A 27,895-nucleotide genomic window follows, 5' to 3' on the forward strand; every position below is an offset into this window, starting at 1 on the left:
GGTGATCCAAGCTTTCACTAGACGATCTGTGCGCGTCCATGCTGTGAAATCTGGATTTTGAATTTTGCTCCTTCCGTCAGATGAAGGTATTTCGTGATGCGGTGGCTTTGATTCTCCAGTGATGAAACCAAGTAAATCTTGACTCTCGATCAATGATAATACTTGTGTTTCCCACAGTAAATAATTGGTTATAGTTAATTTGAGAGAAACAAAATTAGCAACATTGAGGTTGCATGGATATGGATATTTGGAGGTTGAAGGCACTATGTTTGAGAAGATAGTATTCTCTTGGTATGGCTATGATACCATAAAGAAAATTTAAAATAGGTCAATTCCTCTCACGTCCAGTGAGAGATGAAACTTTATTAATATATAGAGATTTGTACATGAATGAATAGGAAATATACAATCATGAAATCCTTCAAATTAGGCTCCTTTTCTTTTTTGTATTTGGCAAATTATCCTGTAGCTTCTTTTATGATAAATCCATATCATTGAATATTAAATTTGAAATATTGCCTTTTATATTAACGAGTCAACTTGTTTGTGTATTGACTGACTTTTCAAACTTGATACTTAACTCACATAAAATGGTTTTAAATTAGAAACCAAAAAAGAAAAAAAAAATCATCAACTATCTACCCAAATATGCATGGATGAGTCATAGGTATCTTCGAGTATCTGCAGCATTAATCCAAACAAAATGAGCACAAGTGCAACTCTAGAAGTTATTTAAGTTGGGTGAAATGCACTAAAAATCTGAGCATTTCTCCTTTTTTTCGAATGATGGAGAGTGGAAACTCCAACTATTTTGATTTGTATAGCACGACTAGAGATAAACAAGCTATTTAATAGATAAAAACATTGTTCATCAAACTTCCTCTTTGCTCTTACCCTACAATGATATGTAAGCATAAGTATCCTGCTGTAATATATCAAAAGTTATCTTGTACAAATACTAAGATGAAATTACATCATGCTGTCACTAAAATCCGGTAAATATGTCACTAAAATCCGGTAAATAGATTTGCATTAAGTGGTCTCAGGTATATTTCAATTCAAAACTTTGAACCACAAACGGCTTCGCCGATCATTGGAACAACAAAACTGTTTAGTGACAAAACGGAGTATCAAAGAGAGAAAAGCCCATGCGGAGACTGCGGCGAGCCGCTCTCGAGCAAGACGCTGCGACTGCAATACGATCTAGAAGTGCTCGAAGAAGATTGAAGACACCTCACATCGCCACTATGCAGAATCATCAGCTCATTTCGGCTACTAAACCTTTCTCTGCTACTCCGACCCCCCACATAACAATTTTCCGCGATTTCATCTTCCAACCCATTGTGCGCTTGATCCACTGCTTCAGATAGCATGCCACGAACCTGCTTGATGGATGGCCGCAATCGTCCTTCTCTTTGCGTGCACCACTGGATGATTCCTATGATCAAATGTAGCTGTTCGAAGTCGAAAGAGTCTCTTATTGAAGGATCGACTAACTCAGGCAGAGACGAGTCGGACAGTATGAATTTCTGCGACCACTCGAGCAGGTTTTTGTTATCTTGTATTGCTTTACGGCCAGTCACCAGCTCGAGAAGTAGGACGCCATAACTGTACACGTCACTCTTTTCGGTCAACTCTTGAGTAACAACATATTCAGGGTCCATATATCCTGTAATGGATCGATGTACAAAGCTTACATTTACCATAATTCAACAGAGTTCTACTAATAAGCCAAAAGGGATGTAAATCCAACATTGTAGATACCTTAGCAGTTCGCAGATAAGATGCTAATCGATACGAACTTGAATTCTTCTATAATGTGCGGGAAAAGTTTCAAGGAAGGGGAATATGATATTGATTAATGATGAGTGGTAAAAAGATAAACCTAAATTGAAAGGTTCTTTACTATGAAAGTTTAATTCTTGGGGATGATTAGATTAGAGATGCCCGTGGTGCTTTTAGAAATATTCTAGCTCAATTCTATATATATGTGAGAGATATATTCTCTCACAGATTGCAAAAGCATACCATATCTTTATTTAAAAGATTTATCTTAAGACTTTACAATAACTGTGTATCAGTATCAAGTCATGCAGTTATCATCATAACCCATAATTTGTGATGGGTATTTTTCTAGTACTTCAATAAATATACATTGTGATACTTTAGTATTCGCACCAAAATCATGATTAGGGAGTCAGAGAGAATGTCACAGCTGTCGAGACATCTCTAGCTCAGCGATTTTCCAGAATGGATTATTGAGCTCGAGTATCAATAGAAAAGGCAAATCCCCTATGATTCACCAGATCCGGCTCTTGCTTGGTTTTTTTTTTTTTTTTTTTTCAGCAAGCTGATCTTGAACTCAATGTTTCCCAGCTTGGATTAAGCTTGAGCCGAGCTGAGCTCACATCAGCCTGCTCGAGATCGGTCATTTAGACCACTAGTCATGATTAGTAATTAGTAAGCTTCAATCCATTAACCAGTACATGTTTCACCTATCTACATAGAGGAAAGATAGTTTATGTTTGTACGCTTACTTCTCTAGGACGGAAAGAGAGGTACTTACCGGGAGTTCCTCGGATATCTGTGTTCACCGGTTCAAAGCTAATTGCACCAATCCTCGATGCGTGTGCGAGACCAAAGTCAGCGACCTGCATGGAAATTTTGGGATGTGCGAGATTAAGTGAACAATTATTGGAAGTAATAAAACCAAATGGCTGCTTCTGTTATACCTTTGCGACAAAATTCTCATCTAAAAGAATATTGCTCGACTTGATGTCCCGGTGGCAGAGGGGTGGATCACAGTAGAAATGAAGGTACTCCTGCATTCAAAAATTCATATATCATTTCAGCACATTAAAAATCAAGAAACTAACGCATCAGACAACTCATGCAGATTCAAGAGCTCTAAAGATGATGAGAGAGAGGGAAAGAGCGTAAGGAGACAATCGATATAAAGATATCTAGCCTACATATTAATCCTTGGTCTTCAATAATAAAATTATGTGACATCACTAAGTGCTTGTTTGGATTCCTTGTTTATGCAAGCGCCATATGGTAACTGGTTGATAATAAAGTGTACAAAAGATGTATACAACCTCCACAACACATTCCTAACCATTTTTCTTGCGATATGACAAATCACGTTATAGGTGGAATGCACTTCATGAAAAATCATGATTACTAGAGGACCTTTGGTTGAATTAAAGATAGGGCAGAAGTTATCATCAAAAAACTTGTTCCAAACAGGCCCTTTATATGATATTAGAAGTTACTTAGACATCTAACATAATAATTCTTCATGCTATTATTTCATTTTAAATAGCACAACTTTACCAGAGCGTTGGCCACATCAATGGCGATTTGTAGTCTCGTCTCCCACCTCAATGGACTTCTCCCAGGTGCTACAAGTGTGTGTAATGGAATCATTAATAACAAAAAATCAAGGAAAAAGCCTAAGAGAAATAAGGTGCAAGTAGTAATGGGAAGGCATACAATGGAGATAATCCTTTAGGCTTCCATTTTCCATGTACTCGTAGACAAGGAACCTGGACAAAGGAAACTAAAATTACAACACAGTAAAACTTGGAATAGTTTTGGGAACAATAGAAAAAAGATTGCCCGGTTGGAGCTTATGCAGAAGTGTTGCATGAGTAAAGCTACTCAAAACAGCATTAATATCTTCTTCTTTTTTTTTCTTTTCCATCAAATCCTCCAAACAGATTCCAGAAGCAGAAACTTCAAGTTGGAGCTCTGCTTTTGGTGCTCCAAATCTCTTTTTTTTTTCTTGCCACCAAAGCAGAAGCCTAGTTAGAAGTTACAGCTTCTTGGACCAGAGAAGTTGTTAGAAGCCAAGCCAAACAAGCACTTAGAGGGGGAAAGAATCACCTCTCATTACTCTCAACACAGAAGCCCTTGAGGGAGACAAGATGCCGATGGTGCAACCTTGCTAGAAGCTCCATTTCTCGACAAAACTCTTCCTCACCTTGCTTTGAGACCTTGTTCATCCGTTTCACAGCAGCAATAGAACCATCACTAAACTGAGCCTTATAGACGGTCCCAAAACCACCTTTTCCGATTTCGGTGCTGAAATTATCTGTTGCCTTCTTTGTTTCTTTGTAGCTATACCTCCGAAACATCGCTGACGAACCTGAAGAATGATTATTAGCATGACTAATGATAGTGAAATTGTAAACACAACGCCATGTAATGACCAGCTTAGTTGCTACCTTAATACTAACACATGTTGGTGGGCTTTAAACTATATTAAAACTGGAACAACCAAATTTATTTAAATATGACTGAACTTAAGTACACAAGAACTTAGTACAATTTGATCCACACGACACAACAAATTACATGCCCTCTATTTATAGAGCATGAAACGACGCAACTTTTCACAAAAATAGACATCCATTCACTAAAAGACATAACCCTAAACTAAAAGACAACCTTATAGAGGGACATATCTTTTCGTAAGATACACAACCTTTCAACAAAAGAAACAAATATTAAACTAATAAACATGCTTATAATCTAACATTCCCCCTTAAGCTTGTTTATGCATAATTATCGTCGTCGTCTTCTTCAACTAGATCTTCATAATCTTGGAGTTTTTCCTGTAACACTATCTTCTCTGAAATTAGGCTTCTAATCTTGGAGGCCTTCTCATTGATTGCGTTCTCTAGGGATTTGTTCTCCATAATCAGCACAATATTTTCCTTCTCTAAGAAAATATTTGCTTTCTCCAAATTATTTGCAAGTTTCTCTGAATAACTATTTCTTTGATAAAGAGAAACCATAATTGTAGTACTCATGAAAGCAAAATGCACCCATCTTGTTCCGCCTCCTTAGTCTTTCTTTTATCACCCATGTAATTTGAATTTCCAAATTCGAAAAATGAATAAAATTCCGGAACATGAATAGGTCCCTCTTGATAAGTGCGATATTGTGGTAGCGGTAACTTCATCATCTGACAGTATTCTTGAAGTAGATTTTGTAGGACACCTTCACTATCACCTTATTCTCCATATTTCTTTTCCTTCTCTTTTTTAAATATCAACTTGTTAATGCAAAATCAATTCTCCATTCAATGTAAATATATATAGGTATAAAAAGACTCTCGTAGCCAAGAGAGACACTCTTTCAAATTTAAAGTGTCCTTTTTTAACCAAGAGAAACATGAAACTGTGAAGGATATGTTAATTCAAAGTGCACCTGTCAACTGTTAGGATTTGGTTAGATTTGTAGTTAAATCCTATTTGGATAAGAATTAATATTTAAATCTGTTTGAGATAAATTAAGATTTAAATAATTAGAGGATAAACCTAACTAGATTAGGATTAATATTTAAATCTATTAGAGATTAATTAAGATAGATTTAGATATTAATTGGAGTAGAAATCCTAAATATATTAGGATTGGGGTACGTTTTAGTGGAGCCTTATAAATAGCTCTTTGTGGGTTTGCTTTTGATGGGGAGTACAGGAGAGAGAGAAAAGGCCTCTTGGGTGCCGTACCAGAGAGAAAAAGAGAGAGTTATTTAGTGCACCTAGTGCATGGGTGCGTGCGGATGATTGTCTTCTTTATGGGATTATAGAAGACGAGAGAAAGGTAGGAGAGATTCAGAAAGAGAGCTCGGATTGTAGCTACTCTGTGCAGAAGAGGAGTCAGCTTTTGCTGAGGAGACGGATTTATGGTTAAAACCCGATTTGACGCTTCCGTTGCGGAATTCCAACAATCGATATCGGATACACAGCAGTCGGTATCGGAGCGGGTTGCGGATTCACGAGATCCGGTACCGAGGCGAGTACCGGATTCCCAACATCAACTACTCTTATATGCAACGGTCAACATTTTTAATGTATGCACCGATCAACATTTTCAACGCATGCACCGATCGACATCATTATACACGCACCGGTCAACATCTTTGTATCCATTGGTCAATACCACCAAGAATGCATTGCTGAACACCACCCATTAAAAACTTTCACTTGCACTTATAACTTACACCAGTCAACTTGTTGATTTATTATCGATAAATATAGGGGTAGGAGAATTTTGAGTATAACCTAATTCTTGTAATTAAGTTTTTTAACCATATAGCTTCACAAACACCAAATGCCGTAGCAACATATTCTGCTTCACATGTTGATAAGGCTACAATTTGTTGTTTCTTTGAACTCAATGTGAAACCTGTAGAATCCATAAAAAAAACGTATCTCGTAGTCTTTTCTTTCGTCTTGATCTCCGGCCCAATCACAATCTGTATATCCAATTAATTTCAACTCTTTTGAATTTGTATAGTATAACCCATAACCAATGTTACCATTTATATATCTCAAAATCCGTTTTGCAACTTGCCAGTGCGATTCCATCGGATCTTCAATATACCAGCTGATTAATTCGACTCCATACATGATATCTGGTCTACTCACTGTTAAATAGCAAAGACTTCCAACTAGGCTTTTGAATAGAATAGAATAAATTTTCTTTCCTAAACCATTTTTTGCTTAGTTTTGTTCTATGAGCAAACGGTGTGTTAATTTCTTTACTATTTTCCATTTTAAATTTCTTCAAAATATTTTTAGCATCTCTTTTGGGTGATAAAAATTTTATTTTTATCTTATTTAACTTCAATACCGAAAAAATATGACATGAGTCCCGAATCTGCCGTTTCAATCTCTTTTATCATGATACTCTTAAAATCATTTATTATATCCTTATTACATCTAGCGCTTAATATGTCGTCCACATACATGCATATGATCACAAAAATTTTCTTTTTTATTTTTATTTTTCTTGATGTATGTCGCATACTCATATGGGCATTTATAAAATCCAACCTTTTGAAGATAATTATCAAGACGAGTATTCTATACTCGTGGAGTCGGTTCTAAACCATACAACACTTTATTCAAACAACAAACTTTATCTTCCGCACCTTTTATTTTGTAACCAGAAGGTTGCTCAATATAAACTTCTTCCTCAAGAAAACCACTTAGAAACGTCGATTTTACATCCATTTGATGTACTTGCTAACCATGAAAAGCAGTTATTACAAGTATTAGTTGTACTGGCTACAAGTGCAAATACTTCTTCGTAATCTACTTCTTTTTATTGTTTGTATTCCTTTGCGACTAGTTGCACCTTATATTGTATTATTTGTCCATCAGCAGTGTGCTTGATCTTATATATCCATATTACTCCAATAGCTTTATATCCAATAGGAAGTGAAGTCAGTTTCCACGTTTTATTTTTCTCTATTGCTTTGATTTCTTCATTCATTGCAGCGCCCCAAACATTCTTTTGCAGGGCCTCTTCAACAGATAATATTCTTCGTTAAGATGTAAACAAAGTGAATTCTCACTATCAATTACATCTGTCCAATCGTATATATCTTCAAGTCTTCTTAATCTAACTGGACTTGAAGAACTTTAAGGAGTAGATGATGGAGTTGGGTTTGCTAACGTTGGAGTCATTGGTGAGTGTCATATTATCTTAGGCACATTGTCGGTTTCTTCAATTTCTTGATCTATTAATGCTTTTTCTTTTTCTTCTGTACTCCAATTTCATGTGACATTTCGTCGAATATGACATCTCTACTTATAATTACTTTATTGGTAATTAATTATTGAGTTTGTAAGCTTTAGAATGCTCACTATAACTAGTAAAGATACATTTTTCTCCTCGATCATCAACTTTTTTCTTCTCCTTGGGAATTTGTGCATAAGCAATGCATCCGAATATCTTGAGATTTTTAACTCCAAGTTTATATCCACTCCACCCATCTTCCGGTGTCATATTCTTTAGATTCTTAGTTGGACTCTGTTGAGTTAATAAGGCGCGGCCAGGTGGTACACCGGTACTCCACCCAACTGTTCCTTAAGAGTAGAAATTTTTATGTACACCAGGAGCATCAGAAGAAGCACCGCATATAACTGAGGAAAATTATAGTAACCGCAAGCGGTTACAAGCGGTTCCGATCGGCTAGAAGTGGCCCCAAGAAATAGGGAGAGTGGCCGATCATGGGTGAAAAATAACTAATCAACATGGGCGCGTTATAAATAGGCAAATAACACCCTGAAAAGAGGTCTTTGCATTTTCTAGTAGTAGTCTAGCCAAGTCAGGTACGCATCTGAGACACTCGGCCAAGTCCGGAGGCTTTTCCCTGTTGAAGCCGATAGATATCAAGACTGGAGATGAATGGATCGGGCCTTCAAGGGGAGGCCATCGCTAGAATATGGGAAATCAGCATGGATCTGTTCGTCTGTGAAAGAAGGACCTAAAATGAATCGAGAAGAGTCCGATTTGACGAACTGTCTAAGTATGTTATAATCCAAGAACGAAGAAGAAGGAAGAGGCGAAAGCAGCGCCATTACTAAAACTAAGGAAAAGTGAAGAAAAACTCTAAGGATGGAAAGAAGAGGGTTAAAATTCAAATAGAAGAGAGAGAAGCGAAGAAGACGATAGAGAGAAGAAAAAGGCAAAAAAAATGCAGCTTGAGGAAGAAGCTTAGCGAAGAAAAAGGAAGCCGTCGCGTTGAATCGTCGCGTCGAAGCGAGTTCCGAGGCCGGCTATAATGATGAAGAGACGGCGGCAATTAAGATGAACTAATTAATGCCGCATATAAGACAAAAAGGGTGGCGAGATCGTGGCCGTAGAAAAGGAATGAATGGCTGAGACGAAACCGTACAAAGAATTTTAAATTGATTGCATCGTAAGTCGCGCCTCTAATCACGCCAGCTACCGAAGCGTCCGTTCGGAAGCTGCCAAGAGGGCAATTGTTGGGCCAATAAGGGGCGGCCAGGTGGTACACCGGTACACCCAACTGTTCCTTAAGAGTAGGAATTTTTATGTACACCAGGAGCATCAGAAGAAGTACCACATATAACTGAGGAAAGTTACAGTAACCACAAGCGGTTACAAGCGGTTCCGATTGACTGAAAATAGCCCCGAGAAATAGAGAGAGTGGCCGATCATGGGTGAAAATTAACTAATCAACATGGGCGCGTTATAAATAGGCAAATAACGCCCTTAAAGGAGGTCTTTTCCCCGAGAACAGAAAACCACCTTTATTTCCTCTGCAATTTTTTTGCATTTTTTAGGAGTAGTCTACTTGTAACCCTTTACTTTCCCGCACTTTTTTTTTTTTCCTTAGGAGTAAAATTAAGCTAGATCAACCGAGTCTGTATACCCCAGGCACACTCGACCTTTGTACTATTTTCATAAGTTAACTTCAATATATAAGGGCATTCGGCTCATCGGCCGACCCAAATCTCAGTGTTTTCCGTACATTCGGCTCATCTAGCCGAACCGATTCCACAGTAAAAACTTTCGAACTCGGCTGATCCGATCCCTCATCAGCCGAATTGCTTGATCCAGTCGAAGAGCGCAAACTTCGGGGGTCACTAATCGTAGCCGTTCCTCATCCCTATACTCTTCCCGAGAGAGATCTTTAACCGGGTCAAGGATCAGGGCATTCGGCTCTCAACAATTTTTGGCACGCCCGGTGGAACACCAATTTAGGTAAATTTATATTTTTGTTGAAATTATGGCTGATGATAACGCCATGAATTTACGCAATAGGATTGTTCCTAGAAATTCTGGGAGCGATCAACCCAGCAACTCGGATAATACTGGAGAACGCCAAGCGGTCTTGCCTGTCGAAGGTGAAACGAGTGGTCAATCAGACCAACAAGAGCCTAGTTTGGCTCAAGCGCTTGGATAAATGACACAGGTCTTACAAGTATTGGACCAAAATAGTCATAGAAACACTGCACGGTTAGACGCAGTATTAGCCGCAATCACGGCATCCAATGAGAATATTGCCCGAATAGGACAATTATTGACTCGTAATGAACAACCTGTAACAGGCTTACAAGGACTTGTAATAACATCAGTGTTACAAAATCCTGTAACACCGACAAATTGTCAGCCCCAATATCAGAGGGCACCATTTCAGGCGGCTTACAGACCGGCTATTGTTAATGCCGGTCAGTAGCCAGAGATAGCATGGGGATTACCACCTCCTCCGCCAGCAGCAGCATATCAGTCCCAAAATGTAGGGGTTAGAGCTGGGGGGCAGGCTCCGAATATATAAGGAGTTAACCCTGTTGTACGGAATTTCAGACTACCACAAGGACCAAATGTAGTACAAGCACAGGTTCCTTTACAGGGGAACAATAATGAAATATACGCACAAATTGAAGAAGCCATCCGAAATACTTTCGGAGTTGGCGCAAGACCGGCAATGCGGCCTGTGTTTAAATCTCCTTACCCTGCGAATATAGACGCAGAGCATCCTTATCCGGCGAACTGGAAAATGCCTAAGTTTGACAAATTTTCTGGTGATGACACTGAAAACACGATCGAACATGTTGCGCGGTTTACGGCGCAATACCGAGAAGCCGCTGCAGATCCATTTTTAAAACTTAGATTATTTAATACCTCGTTAACCAAGACAGCTTTTACTTAGTATACGAGTCTACCGGCTAATTCCGTCCGAGATTGGGATGAATTAGAAAGAAAATTTCATGAACAATTCTATAGATCAGAGCCAGAACTGTCAACTGCTGACCTGGCTCAATTTAGGCAGAGAACAGGGGAATCAGTTGAAGAATACTTAAACCGATTTAAAACGGCCAGGAGCCGTTGTTTTGTAAGGATGCCGGAATCAGAATTTGCCAAGATGGCATTTAACGGCTTGCATTTCAAAATAAAAGATCATTTTGAAGATAAATATTTTTCAAATCTTTTTGATTTGGGAGTTCGGGTTGCTCAATGTGAGCAATTCCGAAAAGAAAATAATGAAGATCGACCCATATGGGGCCGAAACAAAGATTGGAACAAAGGAAAAGAGAAGAATATCTCTTTCCTTGAAGAATCTTCAGCTCAAGAAGAGCCGAAAACATCTGAAGAAACAGAGGATTCAGCTGATGGAACCGAAATATACGTGGCGGAAATGGTAAAAAACCGCCAGCCATATAAATATGCTTTGTTAAAGCCTGCTAAATCAAGTGAGGCAAAAGCACAAATATCAGCATATACTTATTCATTTGATGTATCGAAGACCGATTTAATTTTTAATCGGTTGTTAAAGGATGGTCGAATTCAGCTACAGAAAAGTCAAACTATACCTCCTGGAGAAGAATTGAAAAGAAAAAAATACTGTAAATGGCACCATTCATGTAGCCATAGAACAAACGAATGTACTGCCTTTAAGAGGCAAATTTAAAAGGAAATAAATGAAGGTCGGCTCATATTTGCCGACCAAGAAAATAAAAATATGAAAATCGACAAGAATATGTTTCCATCGCAGGTCAATATGGTAGATATCAAGGGAAAGGCGGTCGCGGACAAGAAGACTACTGAAAGTATTGCCTACACCAAGAGAACGCTTCGGCTATGCATAAGATGCAAGGCCGAAATGACCAAGAAAGATTGGGAAGCAATCATCAATGAAAAGAAAATGCACAATGAATGGAGAGAATTCATGACGTTTCTTGAGGAATGGGAGAAAATTCTTGAAGGGGACAACAAGTCAAAGGATGGCTCAGATGAAGCCTCCAACGAGTCCGAACCAGAAGTCGACTCGGTGAAAAACAAGAAAGACTTGTTGATGCAAAAAGTTTTGAATAACTATTACAATAGCAGGAGAGAGGAACACAACAGCCGATGGAATTACCCAGAGAAACCATTCGGCTCAAAACAGAGATTTCTAGGGTATCCGCCGCACTGGCAACATCAAGCCAGGCCGAGACCAGAACCAGAGTTTGAGGGAATGACCGAGGGGGATATAGAATTCCTCGGTCGGAGATTAGTCAATGAGCTCGGCATGCAACCGTCGGCGAGAACATGAGAAAGAAGAGAAATTTTAAGAAACTATTTAAGAACGATGAAAGTGCCGGCAAACGTGCCAATTGATTAGTAGCACGAAGCCAAACCATCGGCCAAATGGCAAGAGCCGATGTTAACAAAAACACAAAAGCGTCGGCAGCAGAGGTTGCAAGCCGAGGCAAGACAACATTATGAAAAAGCGAAAGGGATAAGATTGAACGTATGGAGACGACCAAATGAACCACAACATCCCTTTCGGCCGATGCGGAACGATCATGAAGCGGGCGGTTCGTCGCCCGTTCCTTAGCTAAAATCAAGGATAGAGCAGCCAATCACAGCCGAACCTGAGAAGAAGGTAACTCGGAGAGAGCTAGAGGAGAAAATAGCCTCTCGAGACAATTATCAAGCGAGACAGATGGCTTCCCAAGGAAAGGGAGGCGCGAATGGAAAGCGACTGCTCAACCGAGACTACAAAGGAGTCTGAAGAAAAAAAACAGAAGATACAAAAAAAATCGGCTCATGAAGGTCCAACCGATGTGAACATGGTATATACTCTGCCTTAATCGTTCAAAGCAGAGTATACCGAGTACGAAAAGATGGTGGATGAAGAAAATGGGCTCACAGTGGCCTAATTGCAGCTGGAGGACGCCAAACCGGCCGATTCGGTGGTTTTTGAGAAATCATCGGCCATGCAAACAAGATTTGTGAGGCCTCTGTTCATACGGGCCTTAATATAAGGACGACCAGTAGGCCGAGTCATGGTGGATGGCGGAGCAATGGTCAACGTCATGCCTACTTCGTTCTTTAAAAAATTAGGCAAGAGTGAAGATGAGTTGAAGCTTACCGACACAATTATGACCGACTTCACCGGAAGCTGTCAACAATCTAAAGGAGTGCTCACAACCGAGAGTGCTCACAACCGGGATCACGGTAGGATCTAAAACCCTAAGAACAGCATTTTTTGTAGTGGATGCAGATAGCCATTACAATTTACTGCTTTGGCGTGACTGGATTCATGCCAATGAATGTGTGCCCTCGACGCTGCATGGGAAGCTGTTCCAGTGGGTAGGAGATAAAGTGGAAGAGATCCGGGCCGAGGGGCGGCCCCGAATGGTGGACATTAATGTAGAAGGAATCGGCCATATCAATTGAGCCGATACTGATCCTGATCAAATATCTTTTGTGAGGGTAACCGATGAAGGAGTACAACTAATCCTTATGAAAGATGAAGACGCCATAGTGGCAACCGAGGAGCAACCAAGTTGGTTAAAATGGAACATCAAAGATCAATAACCGAAGCTCTAGAAAAGCTTTGGCAGAATGAGCCGACCAACAAGGTCGGCTATGAAAATGATTCGGCCGACCAAGCCGATGAGATAACAGTTAGCAAGACAGCCGAACTGGCCGACAGTGATTTGTTAATGAAATCGGCCATTAAGGCCGATAAAGAAATACGTGATGAACCGAAGAGGCGAACAACTGAGCTAAACATAGAGGAATCGCCTATTAAAGTCGGTGACAAGAAGTTAGAGACTCAGGATCCACTAGTAGAGGTGATTTTGGGATCCAACGAAGACAAGCGACCGACTTACATCAACGCTAAGCTTTCGGCTCAACAACAGGAGAAACTGAAAGAATTGCTAGTAGAATACAAGGACTGCTTCGCCTGGAGTTATGAAGAAATGCCAAGTTTGAGTCGAAAAATAGTAGAACATAGACTGCCTATTAAGAAAGGTTATAAGCCTTACAAACAGCCGGCTCGTAGATTTGAGCCGAGTATTGTACTTCAAATCAAGAATGAACTAGAAAATCTGTTGAAGGCCGGTTTTATTAGAGCGGCCCGTTATGTTGATTGAGTATCCAATATAGTTCCAGTACGAAAAAAGAATGGTAAACTTAGAGTTTGCATTGATTTTAGGAACTTGAATTTGACTACGCCTAAAGACGAATATCCAATGCATATAGCTGATATGTTAGTGGATTCGGCAGCCGGGAATGAAATCCTGTATTTTATGGACGGACATGCCGGTTACAATCAAATTTATATTGCCGAAGAAAATGTAGATAAAACGGCTTTTAGATGCCCAGGGTCTATTGGGACCTTTGAATGGGTAGTTATGCCGTTCGATTTGAAAAATGCCGGAACTACTTATCAGAGGGCAATAAATTTTATTTTTCATGACTTGATTGGCAAGACGTTGGAGGTTTACATCGACGATATAGTTGTAAAATCCAAATCACAAGTCGATCATTGGGCAGATTTAAAACTTGCCTTCGAAAGAATGAGAAAATATAAGTTGAAAATGAACCCTTTAAAATGTGTTGGGAGCCGAATGCCCTGATCCTTGACCCGGTCAAAGATCTCTCTCGGGAAGGGTGTAAGGATGAGGAACGGATACGATTAGTGACCCACCAAGTTTGCGCCCTTCGACTGGATCAAGATCAAGTGATTCGGCTGTTGAGGGATCGGATTAGCCGAGTTCGAAAGTCTCTACTGTGGAATCCGTTAGGCTGGATGAGCCGAATGTAAGGAAAACACTGAGATTTGCATCGGCCGATGAGCCGAATGCCGTTATATATTGAAGTTAACTTATGAAAACAGTACAAAGGACGAGTGTGCCTGGGGCATACAGACTCGGTTGATCTAGCTTAATTCTACTGCTAAGGAAAAAAAAAATAAGTACAGGAAAGTAAAGAGTTATAAGTAGACTACTAGAAAATGCAAAGAAATTGCAGAGGAAATAGAGGTGGTCTTCTGTTCTCAGGGAAAAGACCTCCTTTCAGGGCGTTATTTGCCTATTTATAACGCGCCCATGTTGATTAGTTACTTTTCACCCATGATTGGTCACTCTGCCTATTTTTCGGGGCCACTTCCAGCTGATCGGAACCGCTTGTAACCGCTTGCGGTTACTGTAACTTCCCTCAGTTATATGCGGTGCTTCCTCCGATGCTCCTGGTGTACATAAAAATTCCTACTCTTAAGGTGTTCAGTTGGGTGGAGTACCGGTGTACCACCTGGCCGCACTTTATTAGCCCAACAATTGCCGCCTCGGCAGCTTCCGAACAGACGCTTCGGTAGGTGATGTGATCCGAGGCGCGACTTCCGATGCAATCAATTTCAAATTCTTTGTACGGTTTCGTCTCAGCCGTTCATTCATTTTCTACGGCCACGATCCCGCCATCCTTTTTGTCTTACATGCGGGCATTAATTAGTTCATCTTAATTGCCGCCGTCTCTTCATCATTATAGCCGGCCTCGGAACTCGCTTCGACGCGACGATTTGACGCGACGGCTTTCTTTTTCTTCGCTAGGCTTCTTCCTCAAGCTTCATTCTCTTTGCCTTTTTCTTTTCTCTATCGTCTTCTTCGCTTCTCTCTCTTCTATCTGAATTTTAACCCTTTTCTTTCCATCTTTAGAATTTTTCTTTACTTTTCCTTAGTTTTAGTAATGGCGCCGCTTCCGCCTCTTCCTTCTTCTTCGTCCTTGGTTTATAACATACTTAGACAGTTCGTCGAATCGGACCCTTCTCGATTCATTTTAGGTCCTTCTTTCACAGGCAAACCGACCCCTACTGATTTCCCATATTCTAGAGATGGCCTCCCCTTGAAGGCCCGATCCATTTATCTCCAGTCTTGGTATCCATCGGCTTCAACAGGGAAAAGCCTCCGGACTTGGCCGAGTGTCTCAGATGCGTACATGACTTGGCTAGACCGGGTAGAAGCTGTCTACGGTGATTTCTGGAGGAAAGTAGGTATTTATGAGGCGATCAAATTATTTCGGCACCGTCCTATAGCTGACAATCTTCTTTTAGCCGCTGCTCTCTGTTTTTGATCCCCTCCTTCCAACGTTTTTTTTTTAAAGGAGGACCCCTCACTCCTACTCTTTTTTATGTCGCCGCCATCATTGGCTTACGCCCTCATGGAGTTACCCTCTCCATGTTTTACAATCCTGATGGCGTGTCTGATTTTGAGGCTCACCCTGACCTCAATGACCTGGCTTATTCCAAATTTCTCCGCAAGTTTGCAGGTGAATCTCTTACTGCGGTTACGAGGATGGAGCACACAGCCTTCCTTCTGTATTGATTATGCCATAATCTTTTTTGTACCCGTTCCCAGAAAATTAATCGAGATTGTCCCGATCGCCGTAGGTTTAGCTAACGGCGATAGATTAGCTTTAGGACCCTATTTTCTTGCTTTTGTCTATAGGAAGATTTTTGATTCTATCAAACCACTACCTTCGGGAGATGATGTAACCATCAGCTCTGGTTGTGGTGTTTTTTTATTTTTCCTAATATTTTTGCAAATTTATATTCCTGATTTGTGTCGAGATCCTTTAGATCTAAATTCGGCTGCTCAATATAATTCTTATGGGTTAGCTCTCGGCTGTCCACAGCCGAAGACATCGGGCCACCCTCTTGATTTTATTACTTATTTCCAGACTTTTTATGAATCGCGTCGACATTCTGCTATTTCCTGGTCTCCATTCGCTGATCGTCTCACTGGCCCATCCTGGTTCCTTACTCGGTACGAGGCCATTCAAGGCGAATTGGCCTCTTCTCGTGCCAGTGAATATTCAGACGTATGATATTCTTTTTTGGCTCCAAGGGATCTGCATGTGGGGCTGAAATCGCACTCGAAGCTGCTGCCCGAGTACTGAAGTTTATTCCTCCCAGTACGTAGCGCGTCAATTTGGATTTGTACAAGCGATCCCTGCTCCAGCCAAATTCTTTACGGCCAATACAGCCGTCAATCGGCCTCTTACCAAAAGTATAGCCGAAGCTGATCGAATTTCGGCCATGGGGAACCGTCTTCGGCGGTTCTTCAAATTAGTAAGCTTCAGACTGAATTATACAGGTGTGGTGTTTTTCCGCTATACCGTGGCTTGGGATCAGTTTACTGATCGAGTCTTTGATTTATCCACAATTCGGGCACATTGCAAGACCATCCATCCACTTGGTAAATCCCTTGCTAATTCTTATACTTATTCTTCTTTAAAATGATTTCTACTTACTTTTCTTCCATAAATAGCGGTGCCTTTTCCGAGCAGTTCGGTTGATACCACTGCTCTATCCGCACCAAGGGAAGAATCGGAAGAAAACTCCGATCATAATTCTGACGTCCCACCTGCTTCTTCTGTAGTAAGCTCTACTTTTTTTTATTTGATTTTTCTTTTACTCATATGATTATTGCTTACTTTTATTTATCTGTTTCATATATAGTCAATTCCGACTTCTTCATCGGTCCCAGCTTCAGAGAAACGACCGATGGAACCTGAACATTTTACTCCCCCACCGCCTCCAAAGCGGCACAAGTCGGTTGCTAAGAAACCGCTTTCTAAGAAAGCCGAAGGCATTTCTTCGGTTGATGTTTTGGAAAAAAGAGCCGAAGATACAGCTTCGGCTGATATTCCAAAAGAAAGAGCCAAAGAAACACCTTCGGCTGATGTTCCTGAGCCAATCAGGATTGAGGTAAATCAATTCAGTTGGCTAAGCTTAATCTTTCTTTTGTTTCGATTCATTTATTATTCTTCCTAACGAAACAGTCACCTCTTGGAGATACTTCAAGAGCCCGTTTCGCTTCTTCTTTGGGGACGACGATTGATAGACAAATCCGTCGAGAAGCCCGCCTCGAGAAGAAGCGAGAAGCAGAAAAGAAACGGGCCGCCCAAGAAATAAGCAGGGAAATGCCGACAAGTGATGTGGCACCACCATTATCTACTCCGACAGCAACAATAGAGAAGGAAGATGTAGGCACACCTTTGGAGGAGGGTGTTAAGGAGACAAGCATAGTATCTCACTCGACTAGTGAAGCCTCATCATCTGTTCCTAAAGACCCTCTATTTGCATCTCTTCATGCTCTGTTGGTTTCGAGTCCCAATTCCAATAAGGGAGACGACTCATCAACCGTCGTGATGTCAACAGACACTCAACAAAAATTTGATGAGTGTCTAAAGTTGTATAGTCATGGTCTTCCATCCTTGGCTCGAAATTCAGAGCACTTTGATCGGCTATGCGCACTTTTGTTTGATTTAGCCGATCGGCCAGACATTTCCATTAGCAAGTGTTTTGTAGAGACTTTATAATCTCAGCTTTCTTCTTTTTTATCTCGGCAACAATCTCTAACCGCCGAGTTTTTATCTTTAGACCACCACTTCCATCAAGTCGACCACTTCAAATCGACAGTTCCTGAAGTGGCGACTCCAATATCTGACATAAATCGAGAAGATCAAACCTTAGAAAACTAAGAATCAGCTTTGCAGCAACGGATTGTAACTCTTAAGGAAGAACTAGCTGCGGCCGAATCGACTTTGGCTTGCACTTCTGAGCGTCGGTTTCTCTTGCAAGATCAACTGAGGATCAAGAGAGTGAAGGGATGAAACTTCAAGATAAGCTTTCTCAACTCTACAAAGTACATCCCCTCATGAAGCACAGGAGGAAAGCAGCCGAAATCGCTCAAGCCAACTTAATAGCCGAATGGAACCAACTTAAGGATTTACTATCTTGATTCGGCTTGTTAATTGTAATATTCTAACTCTAACTTAGTTCATTTCCCACATGGATGGGTAGTACTTTTTCAAATATTTTCCATTGATTGGCTTCTCATTTTTTAACCCATCTATGCTTTTTAAATAATATGCATTCCCTTTTGTAATTCTATTAACCTGAAATGGTCCTTCCTAATTTGGAGACCATTTTTCATATACTCGGTCCTTTCGACCGATTAGGAATATTAGCCTAAGAACCAAGTCTCCAACTGCAAAAAACTTAGCTCTAACTTTCTTATTGTATGCATTGCGTACTCGGCTTTGATAAGCTTGCAAATGATCTACCGCTATCAGCCGAGTTTCATTCATTCCTTCCATTCTTTCATTCATTAAAATTTTATATTCATCAGCCGTCAGTTCTTTTTGTTTTTCTACTCTCAGAGATGGAACTGTTATTTCGGCTGGTACTACGGCCTTATGGGCGTACACTAATTGAAACGACGTCATCCCTGCTGCCGTTTTTACTGAAGTTCGGCATGCCCATAATATTTCGGAAAGTTTTTCATTCCATTTTCTTGGATACTTTCCAATATGCCGCTTTATAAGATTTATAATTACCTTATTTGCGCCTCGGCTTGTCCATTGGCCTGAGCGTAATAAGGTGATGAATGGAGTAACTTAATCTTTCTGGATTCAACGAACCGAACAAATTGTCCTCCAGTAAACATTGTTCCTTGATCAGTTGTAATCGTCTCGGGAACTCCAAAACGATGAATTATAAAGTCTTCAATACCGAAAAAATATGACATGAGTCCCAAATCTGTCATTTCAATCTCTTTTATCATGATGCTCTTAAAATCATTTATTATATCCTTACTACATCTAGCGCTTAATATGCCGTCCACATACACGCATATGATCACAAAAAGTTTCTTTTTTTTTATTTTTGTTGATGTATGTCGCATACTCATATGGGCATTTATAAAATCCAACCTTTTGAAGATAATTATCAAGACGAGTATTTTATACTCGTGGAGTCTGTTCTAAACCATACAACGCTTTATTCAAACAACAAACTTTATCTTCCGCACCTTTTATTTTGTAACCAGAAGGTTGCTCAATATAAACTTCTTCCTCAAGAAAACCACTTAGATTATCAAGTCTCAACAAAACACTTGTCAGTGGAAGAAATGTTTGGCCAAGCCGATCGGCCAAACATTTCTTCCACTGACAAGTGTTTAAGAATAATTATAAGAATTAGCAAGGGATTTACCAATTTGATGGATGGTATTGCGATGTGCCCGAATTGTGGATAAATCAAAGACTCGATCAGTAAACTGATCTCAAGCCACGGTATAGCAGAAAAACACCACACCTGTATAATTCGACCTAAAGCTTACTAATTTGAAGAACCGCCGAAGACGATTCCCCATGGCCGAAATCCGATCAGCTTCGGCTATACTTTTGGTGGGAGGCCGATTGACAGCTGTATTAGCCGTAAAGAATTTGGCTGAAGCAGGGATCGCTTGTACAAATCCAAATTGACGCACTACGTACTGGGGGGAATAAACTTCAGTACTCGGCAGCGGCTTCGAGCGCGATTTCAACCCCACATGCAGATCCCTTGGAGCCAAGCCTGAATATTCACTCGCACGAGAAGAGGCCAATTCGCCTTAAATGGCCTCGTACCGAGCAAGGAACCAGGATGGACCAGTGAGACGATCAGCGAATGGAGACCAGGAAATAGCAGAATGAGAACGCGATTCATAAAAAGTCTGAAAATAAGTAATAAAATCAAGAGGGCGACCCGATGTCTTCAGCTGTGGACAGCCGAGAGCTAACCCATAAGAATCATATTGAGCACCCAAATTTAGATCTAAAGAATCTAGACACAAATCAGGAATATAAATTTGCAAAAATATTTTCAAAAACCAAAAAACACCACAACCAGAGCTGATGGATACACCATCTCCCGAAGATAGTGGTTTGATAGAATCAAAAATCTCCCTATAGACAAAAGTAAGAAAATAGGGTCCTAAAGCTAATCTATCGCCGTTAGCTAAACCTACGGCGATCAGGACAAAATCTCGATTAATTTTCTAGAAACGGTACAAAAAAATTATGGCATAACCAATACAGAAGGAAGGCCACGTGCTCCTTCCTCGTAACCGCAGCAGGAGATTCACCCGAAAACTTGCGAAGAAATTTGAAATAAGTCAAGTCATGGAGGTCAAGGTGAGCCTCAAAATCAGACACGTCATCAGGATTGTAAGACATGAAGAGGGTAACTCCATGAGGGCGTAAGCCAATGATGGAGGCGACATCGAAAAGAGTGGGAGTGAGAGGTCCTCCTTTAAAAAGAAAAACGTTAGAAGCAGGGGCCCAAAAACAGAAAGCAGCGGCTAAAAGAAGATTGTCGACTACAGGGGGTTGCCGAGATAATTTGATCATCTCATAAATACCTACTTTCCTCCAGAAATCACCATAGACAGCTTCTACCTGGTCTAGCCTAGTCAGGTACGCATCTGAGACACTCGGCCAAGTCCGGAGGCTTTTCGCTATTGAAGCTGATGGATACCAAGACTGGAGATGAATGGATCGAGCCTTCAAGGGGAGGCCATCACTAGAATATAGGAAATCAGCAGGGGTCGGTTCGTCTGTGAAAGAATGACCTAAAATGAATCGAGAAGGGTCCGATTCGACGAACTGTCTAAGTATGTTATAATCCAAGGACGAAGAAGAAGGAAGAGGCGGAAGCGGCGCCATTACTAAAACTAAGAAAAAATGAAGAAAAACCCTAAGGATGGAAAGAAGAGGGTTAAAATTCAGATATAAGAGAGAGAAGCGAAGAAGACGACAGAGAGAAAAGAAAAAGGCAAAGAGAATGAAGCTTGAGGAAGAAGCTTAGCGAAGAAAAAGGAAGCCGTCGCGTTGAATCGTCGCGTCGAAGCGAGTTCCGAGGCCGGTTATAATGATGAAGAGACGGCAGCAATTAAGATGAACTAATTAATGCCGCATATAAGACAAAAAGAATAGCGGGATCGTGGCCGTAGAAAAGGAATGAATGGCTGAGACGAAACCCTACAAAGAATTTTAAATTGATTGCATCGGAAGTCGCGCCTCGGATCACGCCAGCTACCGAAGCGTCCGTTCGGAAGCTGCCGAGGGGGCAATTGTTGGGCCAATAAGGGGCGGCCAGGTGGTACACCGGTACACCCAACTGTTCCTTAAGAGTAGGAATTTTTATGTACACCAGGAGCATCGGAAGAAGTACCACATATAATTGAGGGAAGTTACAGTAACCACAAGCGGTTACAAGCGGTTCCAATCGACTGGAAATGGCCCCGAGAAATAGGGAGAGTGGCCGATCATGAGTGAAAATTAACTAATCAACATGGGCACGTTATAAATAGGCAAATAACGCCCTAAAAGGAGGTCTTTTTCCCGAGAACAGAAGACCACCTTTATTTCCTCTGCAATTTCTTTGCATTTTCTAGGAGTAGTCTTCTTGTAACCCTTTACTTTCCCGTACTTTTTTTTTTTTCCTTAGGAGTAGAATTAAGCTAGATCAACCGAGTCTGTATGCCCCAGGCACACTCGACCTTTGTACTGTTTTCATAAGTTAACTTCAATATATAAGGGCATTCATCGGCCTACCCAAATCTCAATATTTTTCTTACATTCGCCTCATCCAGCCGAACCGATTCCACAGTAGAGACTTTCAAACTCGGCTGATCCGATCTCTCATCTGCCGAATCGCTTGATCTTGATCCAGTCGAAGGGCGCAAACTTCGAGGGTCACTAATCGTGGCCGTTCCTCATCCCTACACTTTTGCCGAGAGAGATCTTTGACCGGGTCAAGGATCAGGGCATTCGGCTCCCAACAGACTCCTATTAATTAAATATATTGCGCACGCAACTGCTTCTGCCTAGAATGACTTAGATAAAGCCTTCTGTTTGTGCATACTTCTTATCATATCTAAAATGGTTCTATTTTTTCACTCGGTTATACCACTCTGTTGTGGACTATATACCGTTGTAAATTGCTATTGAATGCCTTCTGTATTGCAGTAATCTTTAAATTCATTTGAAGTGTATCTTCTACTCTATCGAATCTCAGTATCTTTATTTTGTTTCCACTTTCTCTTTCTACCATGGCTTTATATTTTTTGAAAAGTAGAAAATGTGGTGGATTTCTTTTGATAAAGTAAACCCATATTTTTCTAGTGCAATCATCAATAAAAGTAATAAAATACTTATTTTCTCTCCATGAGACTAAGAAAGAGGACCACATATATCAGTATGGACTAAATTTAGAGGTTTCGTTGCAAACTTTACTTTGCTACTAATAAAAGGAAGTCTTGTTTGTTTTTCAATTGTACAATCTTCACATACTTCTTTTGAATGTTTGATAACGAGAAGACCATGCACCAATCTTTTAGAGGATAACAACTTTAAACTATTGTAATTTAAATGATCGTACCTCAAATGTCATAGTAGTGATTCTTCTTTAAATTCAAAGTGGTAGCACCTTTCAATTTCTGACTTTATATTTATAGGAAACATTCGATTCTTTGACATATGCATTTTCGCAATCATTTTGCCATTCTTATCCTTCAAAGTCAGAGTAGAGCCTTCCATATGAACAATATATCTTTTCTCCAATAGTTGTCCGATACTTAGTATGTTGCTTTTTAATTCTGGCACATAATATACATTCGAAATGAATTCTTCTTCACCACTCTTCAATCTGAACATAATTTTTCTTCTTTCTTTAACATGTACTTTTGATGAATCACCAGATTTCACATCGCCATCAACATTCTCATCTAATTTCAACAAATAATTTCTTTCTTCCACACATGATTTGAAGCACCGGAATCAGAAACCATACGTATTGTGGATCTTTAACTTCATCTTGGCATGCAAGTAGTAGTAAAGTTTCTATAACTTTATCTTCTAAACAACTGTCGATGTGATTCATTCCTTCGACATTTTTATACCAGCAATCTTTGCTATAGTGACCATACTTTTTACAATTATAGCATTAGATGTTCATAAGACCCTAGGCGATTGTTATTGCGTCCGCCTATTTTTGGTCCATATCCATGTCGTGAATTGCGACCACTATTGTTGCTACTCTGTCAATCACTGTTATATTTTTTTATTCTTATATTTATTATAATTATTTTCTCCACGATTTTTGCCTTTTCTATTATCAAGTTTCAATTTTGACTTAAGAGCCTGCTCAATCGACTCGTCTTCAGATATCTTTTGTAGTCTTTGCTCATGTATTTGGAGGGATCCTGTCAATTAGTCGATAGAAAGAGTACTGACAACTTTTGACTCTTCTATGGCGACAACAATATGCTCAAATTTTGATGTGAGAGAAAGAACCTTTTTTACAACTCGTTCATCATTAAATTGTTCTCCATTTCGTTTCATTTGATATACAAATACCAAAATGGGAGAAACATAGTCCGTGACACTTTCGGACTCCTTCATTCGGATTGTTTCAAATTTCGCTCGAAGCTTTTGCAGACGAATCCGCTTCACTTTGTCATCTCCTTTGAAGACGGCAACAAGAATATCCCATGCTGCTTTGCTCAAAGTTGCTTCGACAATTTTCCCGAATGTCGACTCTTCTGCGGCTTGGTAAAGATAGAAGAGGGCCTTTTTGTCCTTCTTTCTTGCAATCTTCAAATCGTTTCGTTGGGCTATAGTTAATGCAGTTTTTTCTTGCTCTGTGTATTCTTGGTGCCCAGTTTTAACTAATTTCCAAAGATCTTGAGAACCAAGAAGTGCTTTCATTTGAATGCACCAATTCTTGTAATTGTCTTTTAATAGTTTTGGGATTTGGGTTTGAAGAAGTTAGTTGGCCAATTTTTGTTTGACAGAATTTCTTTTCAGTAACCTTGCTCTTATACTAAATGTGTGTGTTTTAAACTATATTAAAATTAGAACAACCAAATTAATTTAAATATATGACTGAACTTAAGTATACAAGAACTTAGTACAATTTGATCCACACAATACAACAAATTACATGCCCTCTATTTATAGTGCATGAAAACGACGCAACTTTTCACGAAAATAGACATCCCTTCACAAAAGGACATAACTATAAACTAAAAGACACAACCTTACAAAGGGAAATATCTTTTCATAAGGTACACAACCTTTCAACAAAAGAAACAAATATTAAACTAATAAACAAGCTTATAATCTAACAAAACAACACCAAATTAAGCATCCTAACCTACATTTTTTTAAGCAACCATTAGCTGGTGAAAATAATCACTAGTATCATGGCCTATTAGGTTTTGGATGCTTCTTTTCGAAAAGTTTAATTTGGGCATAGTTTATCATAATATGTCTCCTGTGGTTCATCATGCTGCAGTTACAGTTAGAGGATAGATAAACAACTAGAGTAAAAATGAAGATGTCTGAAAACAAAGAAAAAACAATGAATACCAATTCAAGACCTACTTTCCAGCGTTGTCGAGCCTACGTTGTTCCTGCGTGCACAGAACTACCACTTAAGTTCTAAAACCAAGTAAAAATTGATCATTGACTACACTCAGATGATATGTATACTATTATTTTTACCTCCTAGTGAAGTAGCTTTATCTTCAGACAGAAAAAAAAAAAAAGAAAAAAAAAGAAGGATAGACATTGTACTTCATGCATTAATTCTTAAGAATGCAACAATAGAACTTCACAGGAGGAAGACAGATTTTAACCTTCTTGACATCTCCGAACTTGAGTTTGAAAGATCTCATTCCATGAAGTTTCATTAGGAGAATCCACCCTCTTTAGTTCCCTGCTCTTTTTGCGAATAAGAACTACTAAGATTAGTAACAGGACAACCGTGACTAATATAATCCCAATTCCTATTCCTGGAATCATTGTGAGCCGGTAAGCATGGTAATGTCGCTTGGCAAGTACTCCAGTAATGTTCTTTGTTGGAGAGTCATCAGAAATGAGGTTAGGAGAAGATGCAGGGGAGATTGGTTTCGACGGTGACTCTGAAAATTAACCACTTCTAGTCAAATTCAGAATAGATAGCTTACATATGTTCCCTTGCAAAATTATCTATTGCACGCATATCTCTACAAAGTCTGAGCTTTTGTATGCGCACTTTAAAAATTTAATTTCCAACATATATACCCTTTTACTTGCAGGAAAAAGTCACTCTTTAGGAAGAAAAAACTTTTCTAATACAAAACCAACTTGACCCCTAAAGTTGGCCGACTCCCCAGCCTACCATAAGGATATTTTTGTAAAAAACTGCAGTTTAAGAGATTTATAATAATTTGCAATTCACAGGGCACATATGTAAATAGATGATTTTGCAGGGAGATGTATATGTTAAAGGCCTCCACATTTAAAGATGCGAAGCAAAACACTCTTACACATAAAATGATCAGACCTGTGAGAGTGTTAAGTCCTTGAACACCAAAGAAGCAAGTTGCCATGTCATCTATCGACAAATTTTCTCCTTGATTAGCAAGTGTAACAAAAACCGCATCACGACAAATACTTAATGAAAGATTATCATCGCCGATGAGTCGACGAAGATAAAGAATCCCAGAATTTAAGCATGCTTTGCAACTAATATCCGATGAAAGTGACATGTTGCAACTGCTTATAACATCACTAAAATATGGAGATTGCATCATTTCCAATACAGTGCCGCGCCCATTGCACTGATAGGAAACTCGAATTTTCGCCCCCAGTCCACAAAATGCAGTAGCATTAGGGGATACGCCGTAAAATTGGAAGGTTTCTGATATAGAATTAAGGCAGAGCTCAGAGAAAGCAGGCGGAACTCCAAGTTTTCCTGTTGAATTTGCATAACGAGCAATGGAAATGGCAACATAGGCATTGATATAGCGGCAACATTTTCCTCGCTCATTTTGATCAGAACAAGTTGAAGCAACCAAACTAAAGTTCGACCAACTAAAATCCAGGGGGCAATCTGAAAAAATATATATATATAGTCAATTTTTCATATGCGAAATGTAGGCTTCAAATTAAGTTTGGTATCAGGCAGGGAGTAGAGATTATAAAAAACACATGAATGGCATGAATATAAAACCTTATATGAAAAACGCACTAGTCCAAGATTCCAAGAGAATTTGGAGCTCAAAACGAATAATAGGAGCATAAACTACAGCTTTCTAAATGTGAAATATTTGAGGTTTATAATGATATAAAAACTGCATTAGAATGCTTTAGTTTTTACTAAAGACAACTGATGATTTGTTAACAGAGGAAGAACCTGAGATCAAAAGTTATTACAAGCGGCTTGGTTAGATCTACACGTCGAACCCTTAGGCTCTATAGAATATGCACAAGGAACCACCAAATGTTTTAACTTCAAAAAAAAAAAGAAAAATCTCGGGCTTTTTGATATGACATGAATGGAAACAAATCACTATTTCAAACAGCATAAAAGTTCCTGAATAAACATGAAACGATACTACCCAATTCAATAAAGTGTCAAACTACCCATCCTAGGAATCCAATTTGTCAAAATTATCGCCACTAAGAACTTACTTCCCGAGCCGCATTCACCAATCACGTCGCTAATAGAACGATTAGCCCTACTCCCATACAAACAACACAATGCACTTTAACCCACAAATAGGATCATCACAATGCAATAATGCTAACTATAAATGATCAAAATACAATTCTCTACTAGCTCAAGCTATTAGAAATAACGGTTGTTTCGCACATTATCAAAGCAGAAGTTTCTGAGTTCGAATTTTTACAGGCTCGTATCGTTCTACCATTAGACTAGATAAGCAATTATTTCACGAGTCCGGCTACTATACTATTAATAGTACGAAACACTTGGTGCTACCAAGTTTTCCGCCGTTAGATCTACCCTTTTGATCATTTTCACCCGTTAGATCATATTATTCAACCAACCACCTACTCAACCCTAGGGGGCCCACATCATCCTAACCGCACATCTCTCAATCCAATGGCCGAAAATTTGGTAGCACTAACGATTTGGTGCTGTTAATAGAATAGTAGCCTGGTTCTTATTTCACAATTACCAACGCATTCACGAACTTTTTTTTTTTTTTTTTTTTTGANGAGCCAATAAAATAGCATCTGAGCAACCACCCGTTACTGAGCGATCAGCCCTAAAACCCTACTACCAAACACAAAAAAAATAAGGAATAAATCCCCAAACCCATTAACGAGAAGCAGGAGAAATCAACGTGCAAGAACACAAAAGGCGAGAAACACACTAATGGAAACTTGCAGAGGAGGCCAAATGGGAGAGAACCCACATCATAAATGTAGCCTCTCGTGAGCAAAGAAGAGCAAAGAAGCCAAAAAGAGGGCCTAAAATGGGGTTTGTAGGAGCAAAGGTACCTCCTTTCTAAACCCCAACAGCTTAAAAACCCATGAGTACGAAGAGAGAGAGAGAGAGAGAGAGAGAGAGAGAGATTTACCTCCGGAGATCGCGAGAATGGGATGAGAGTGGAGAAAGGAGAGGGAGAAGAGCAATACGAGGAGGAGAGGAGGCATGAGAGAGAGAGAGAGAGAG

At 39.7% G+C, this 27,895-nt stretch overlaps 1 protein-coding gene across 1 annotated transcript; it reads right to left on the reverse strand.

The window, feature by feature from the left end:
* LOC109709907 (probable receptor-like protein kinase At1g49730) lies at positions 907 to 27,864 on the reverse strand (the record flags this gene model as incomplete). The annotated part of the gene is made up of 9 exons (XM_020232277.1): positions 907 to 1,669; positions 2,567 to 2,651; positions 2,733 to 2,822; positions 3,337 to 3,404; positions 3,496 to 3,548; positions 3,889 to 4,150; positions 25,068 to 25,352; positions 25,757 to 26,305; positions 27,801 to 27,864. Coding segments are annotated over 9 exons (1,995 nt in total), but the record flags the coding sequence as incomplete, so codon positions are not given.

This window comes from Ananas comosus, linkage group 5 (assembly GCF_001540865.1).
Source record: "Ananas comosus cultivar F153 linkage group 5, ASM154086v1, whole genome shotgun sequence".
NCBI classification, from domain to species: domain Eukaryota; kingdom Viridiplantae; phylum Streptophyta; class Magnoliopsida; order Poales; family Bromeliaceae; genus Ananas; species Ananas comosus.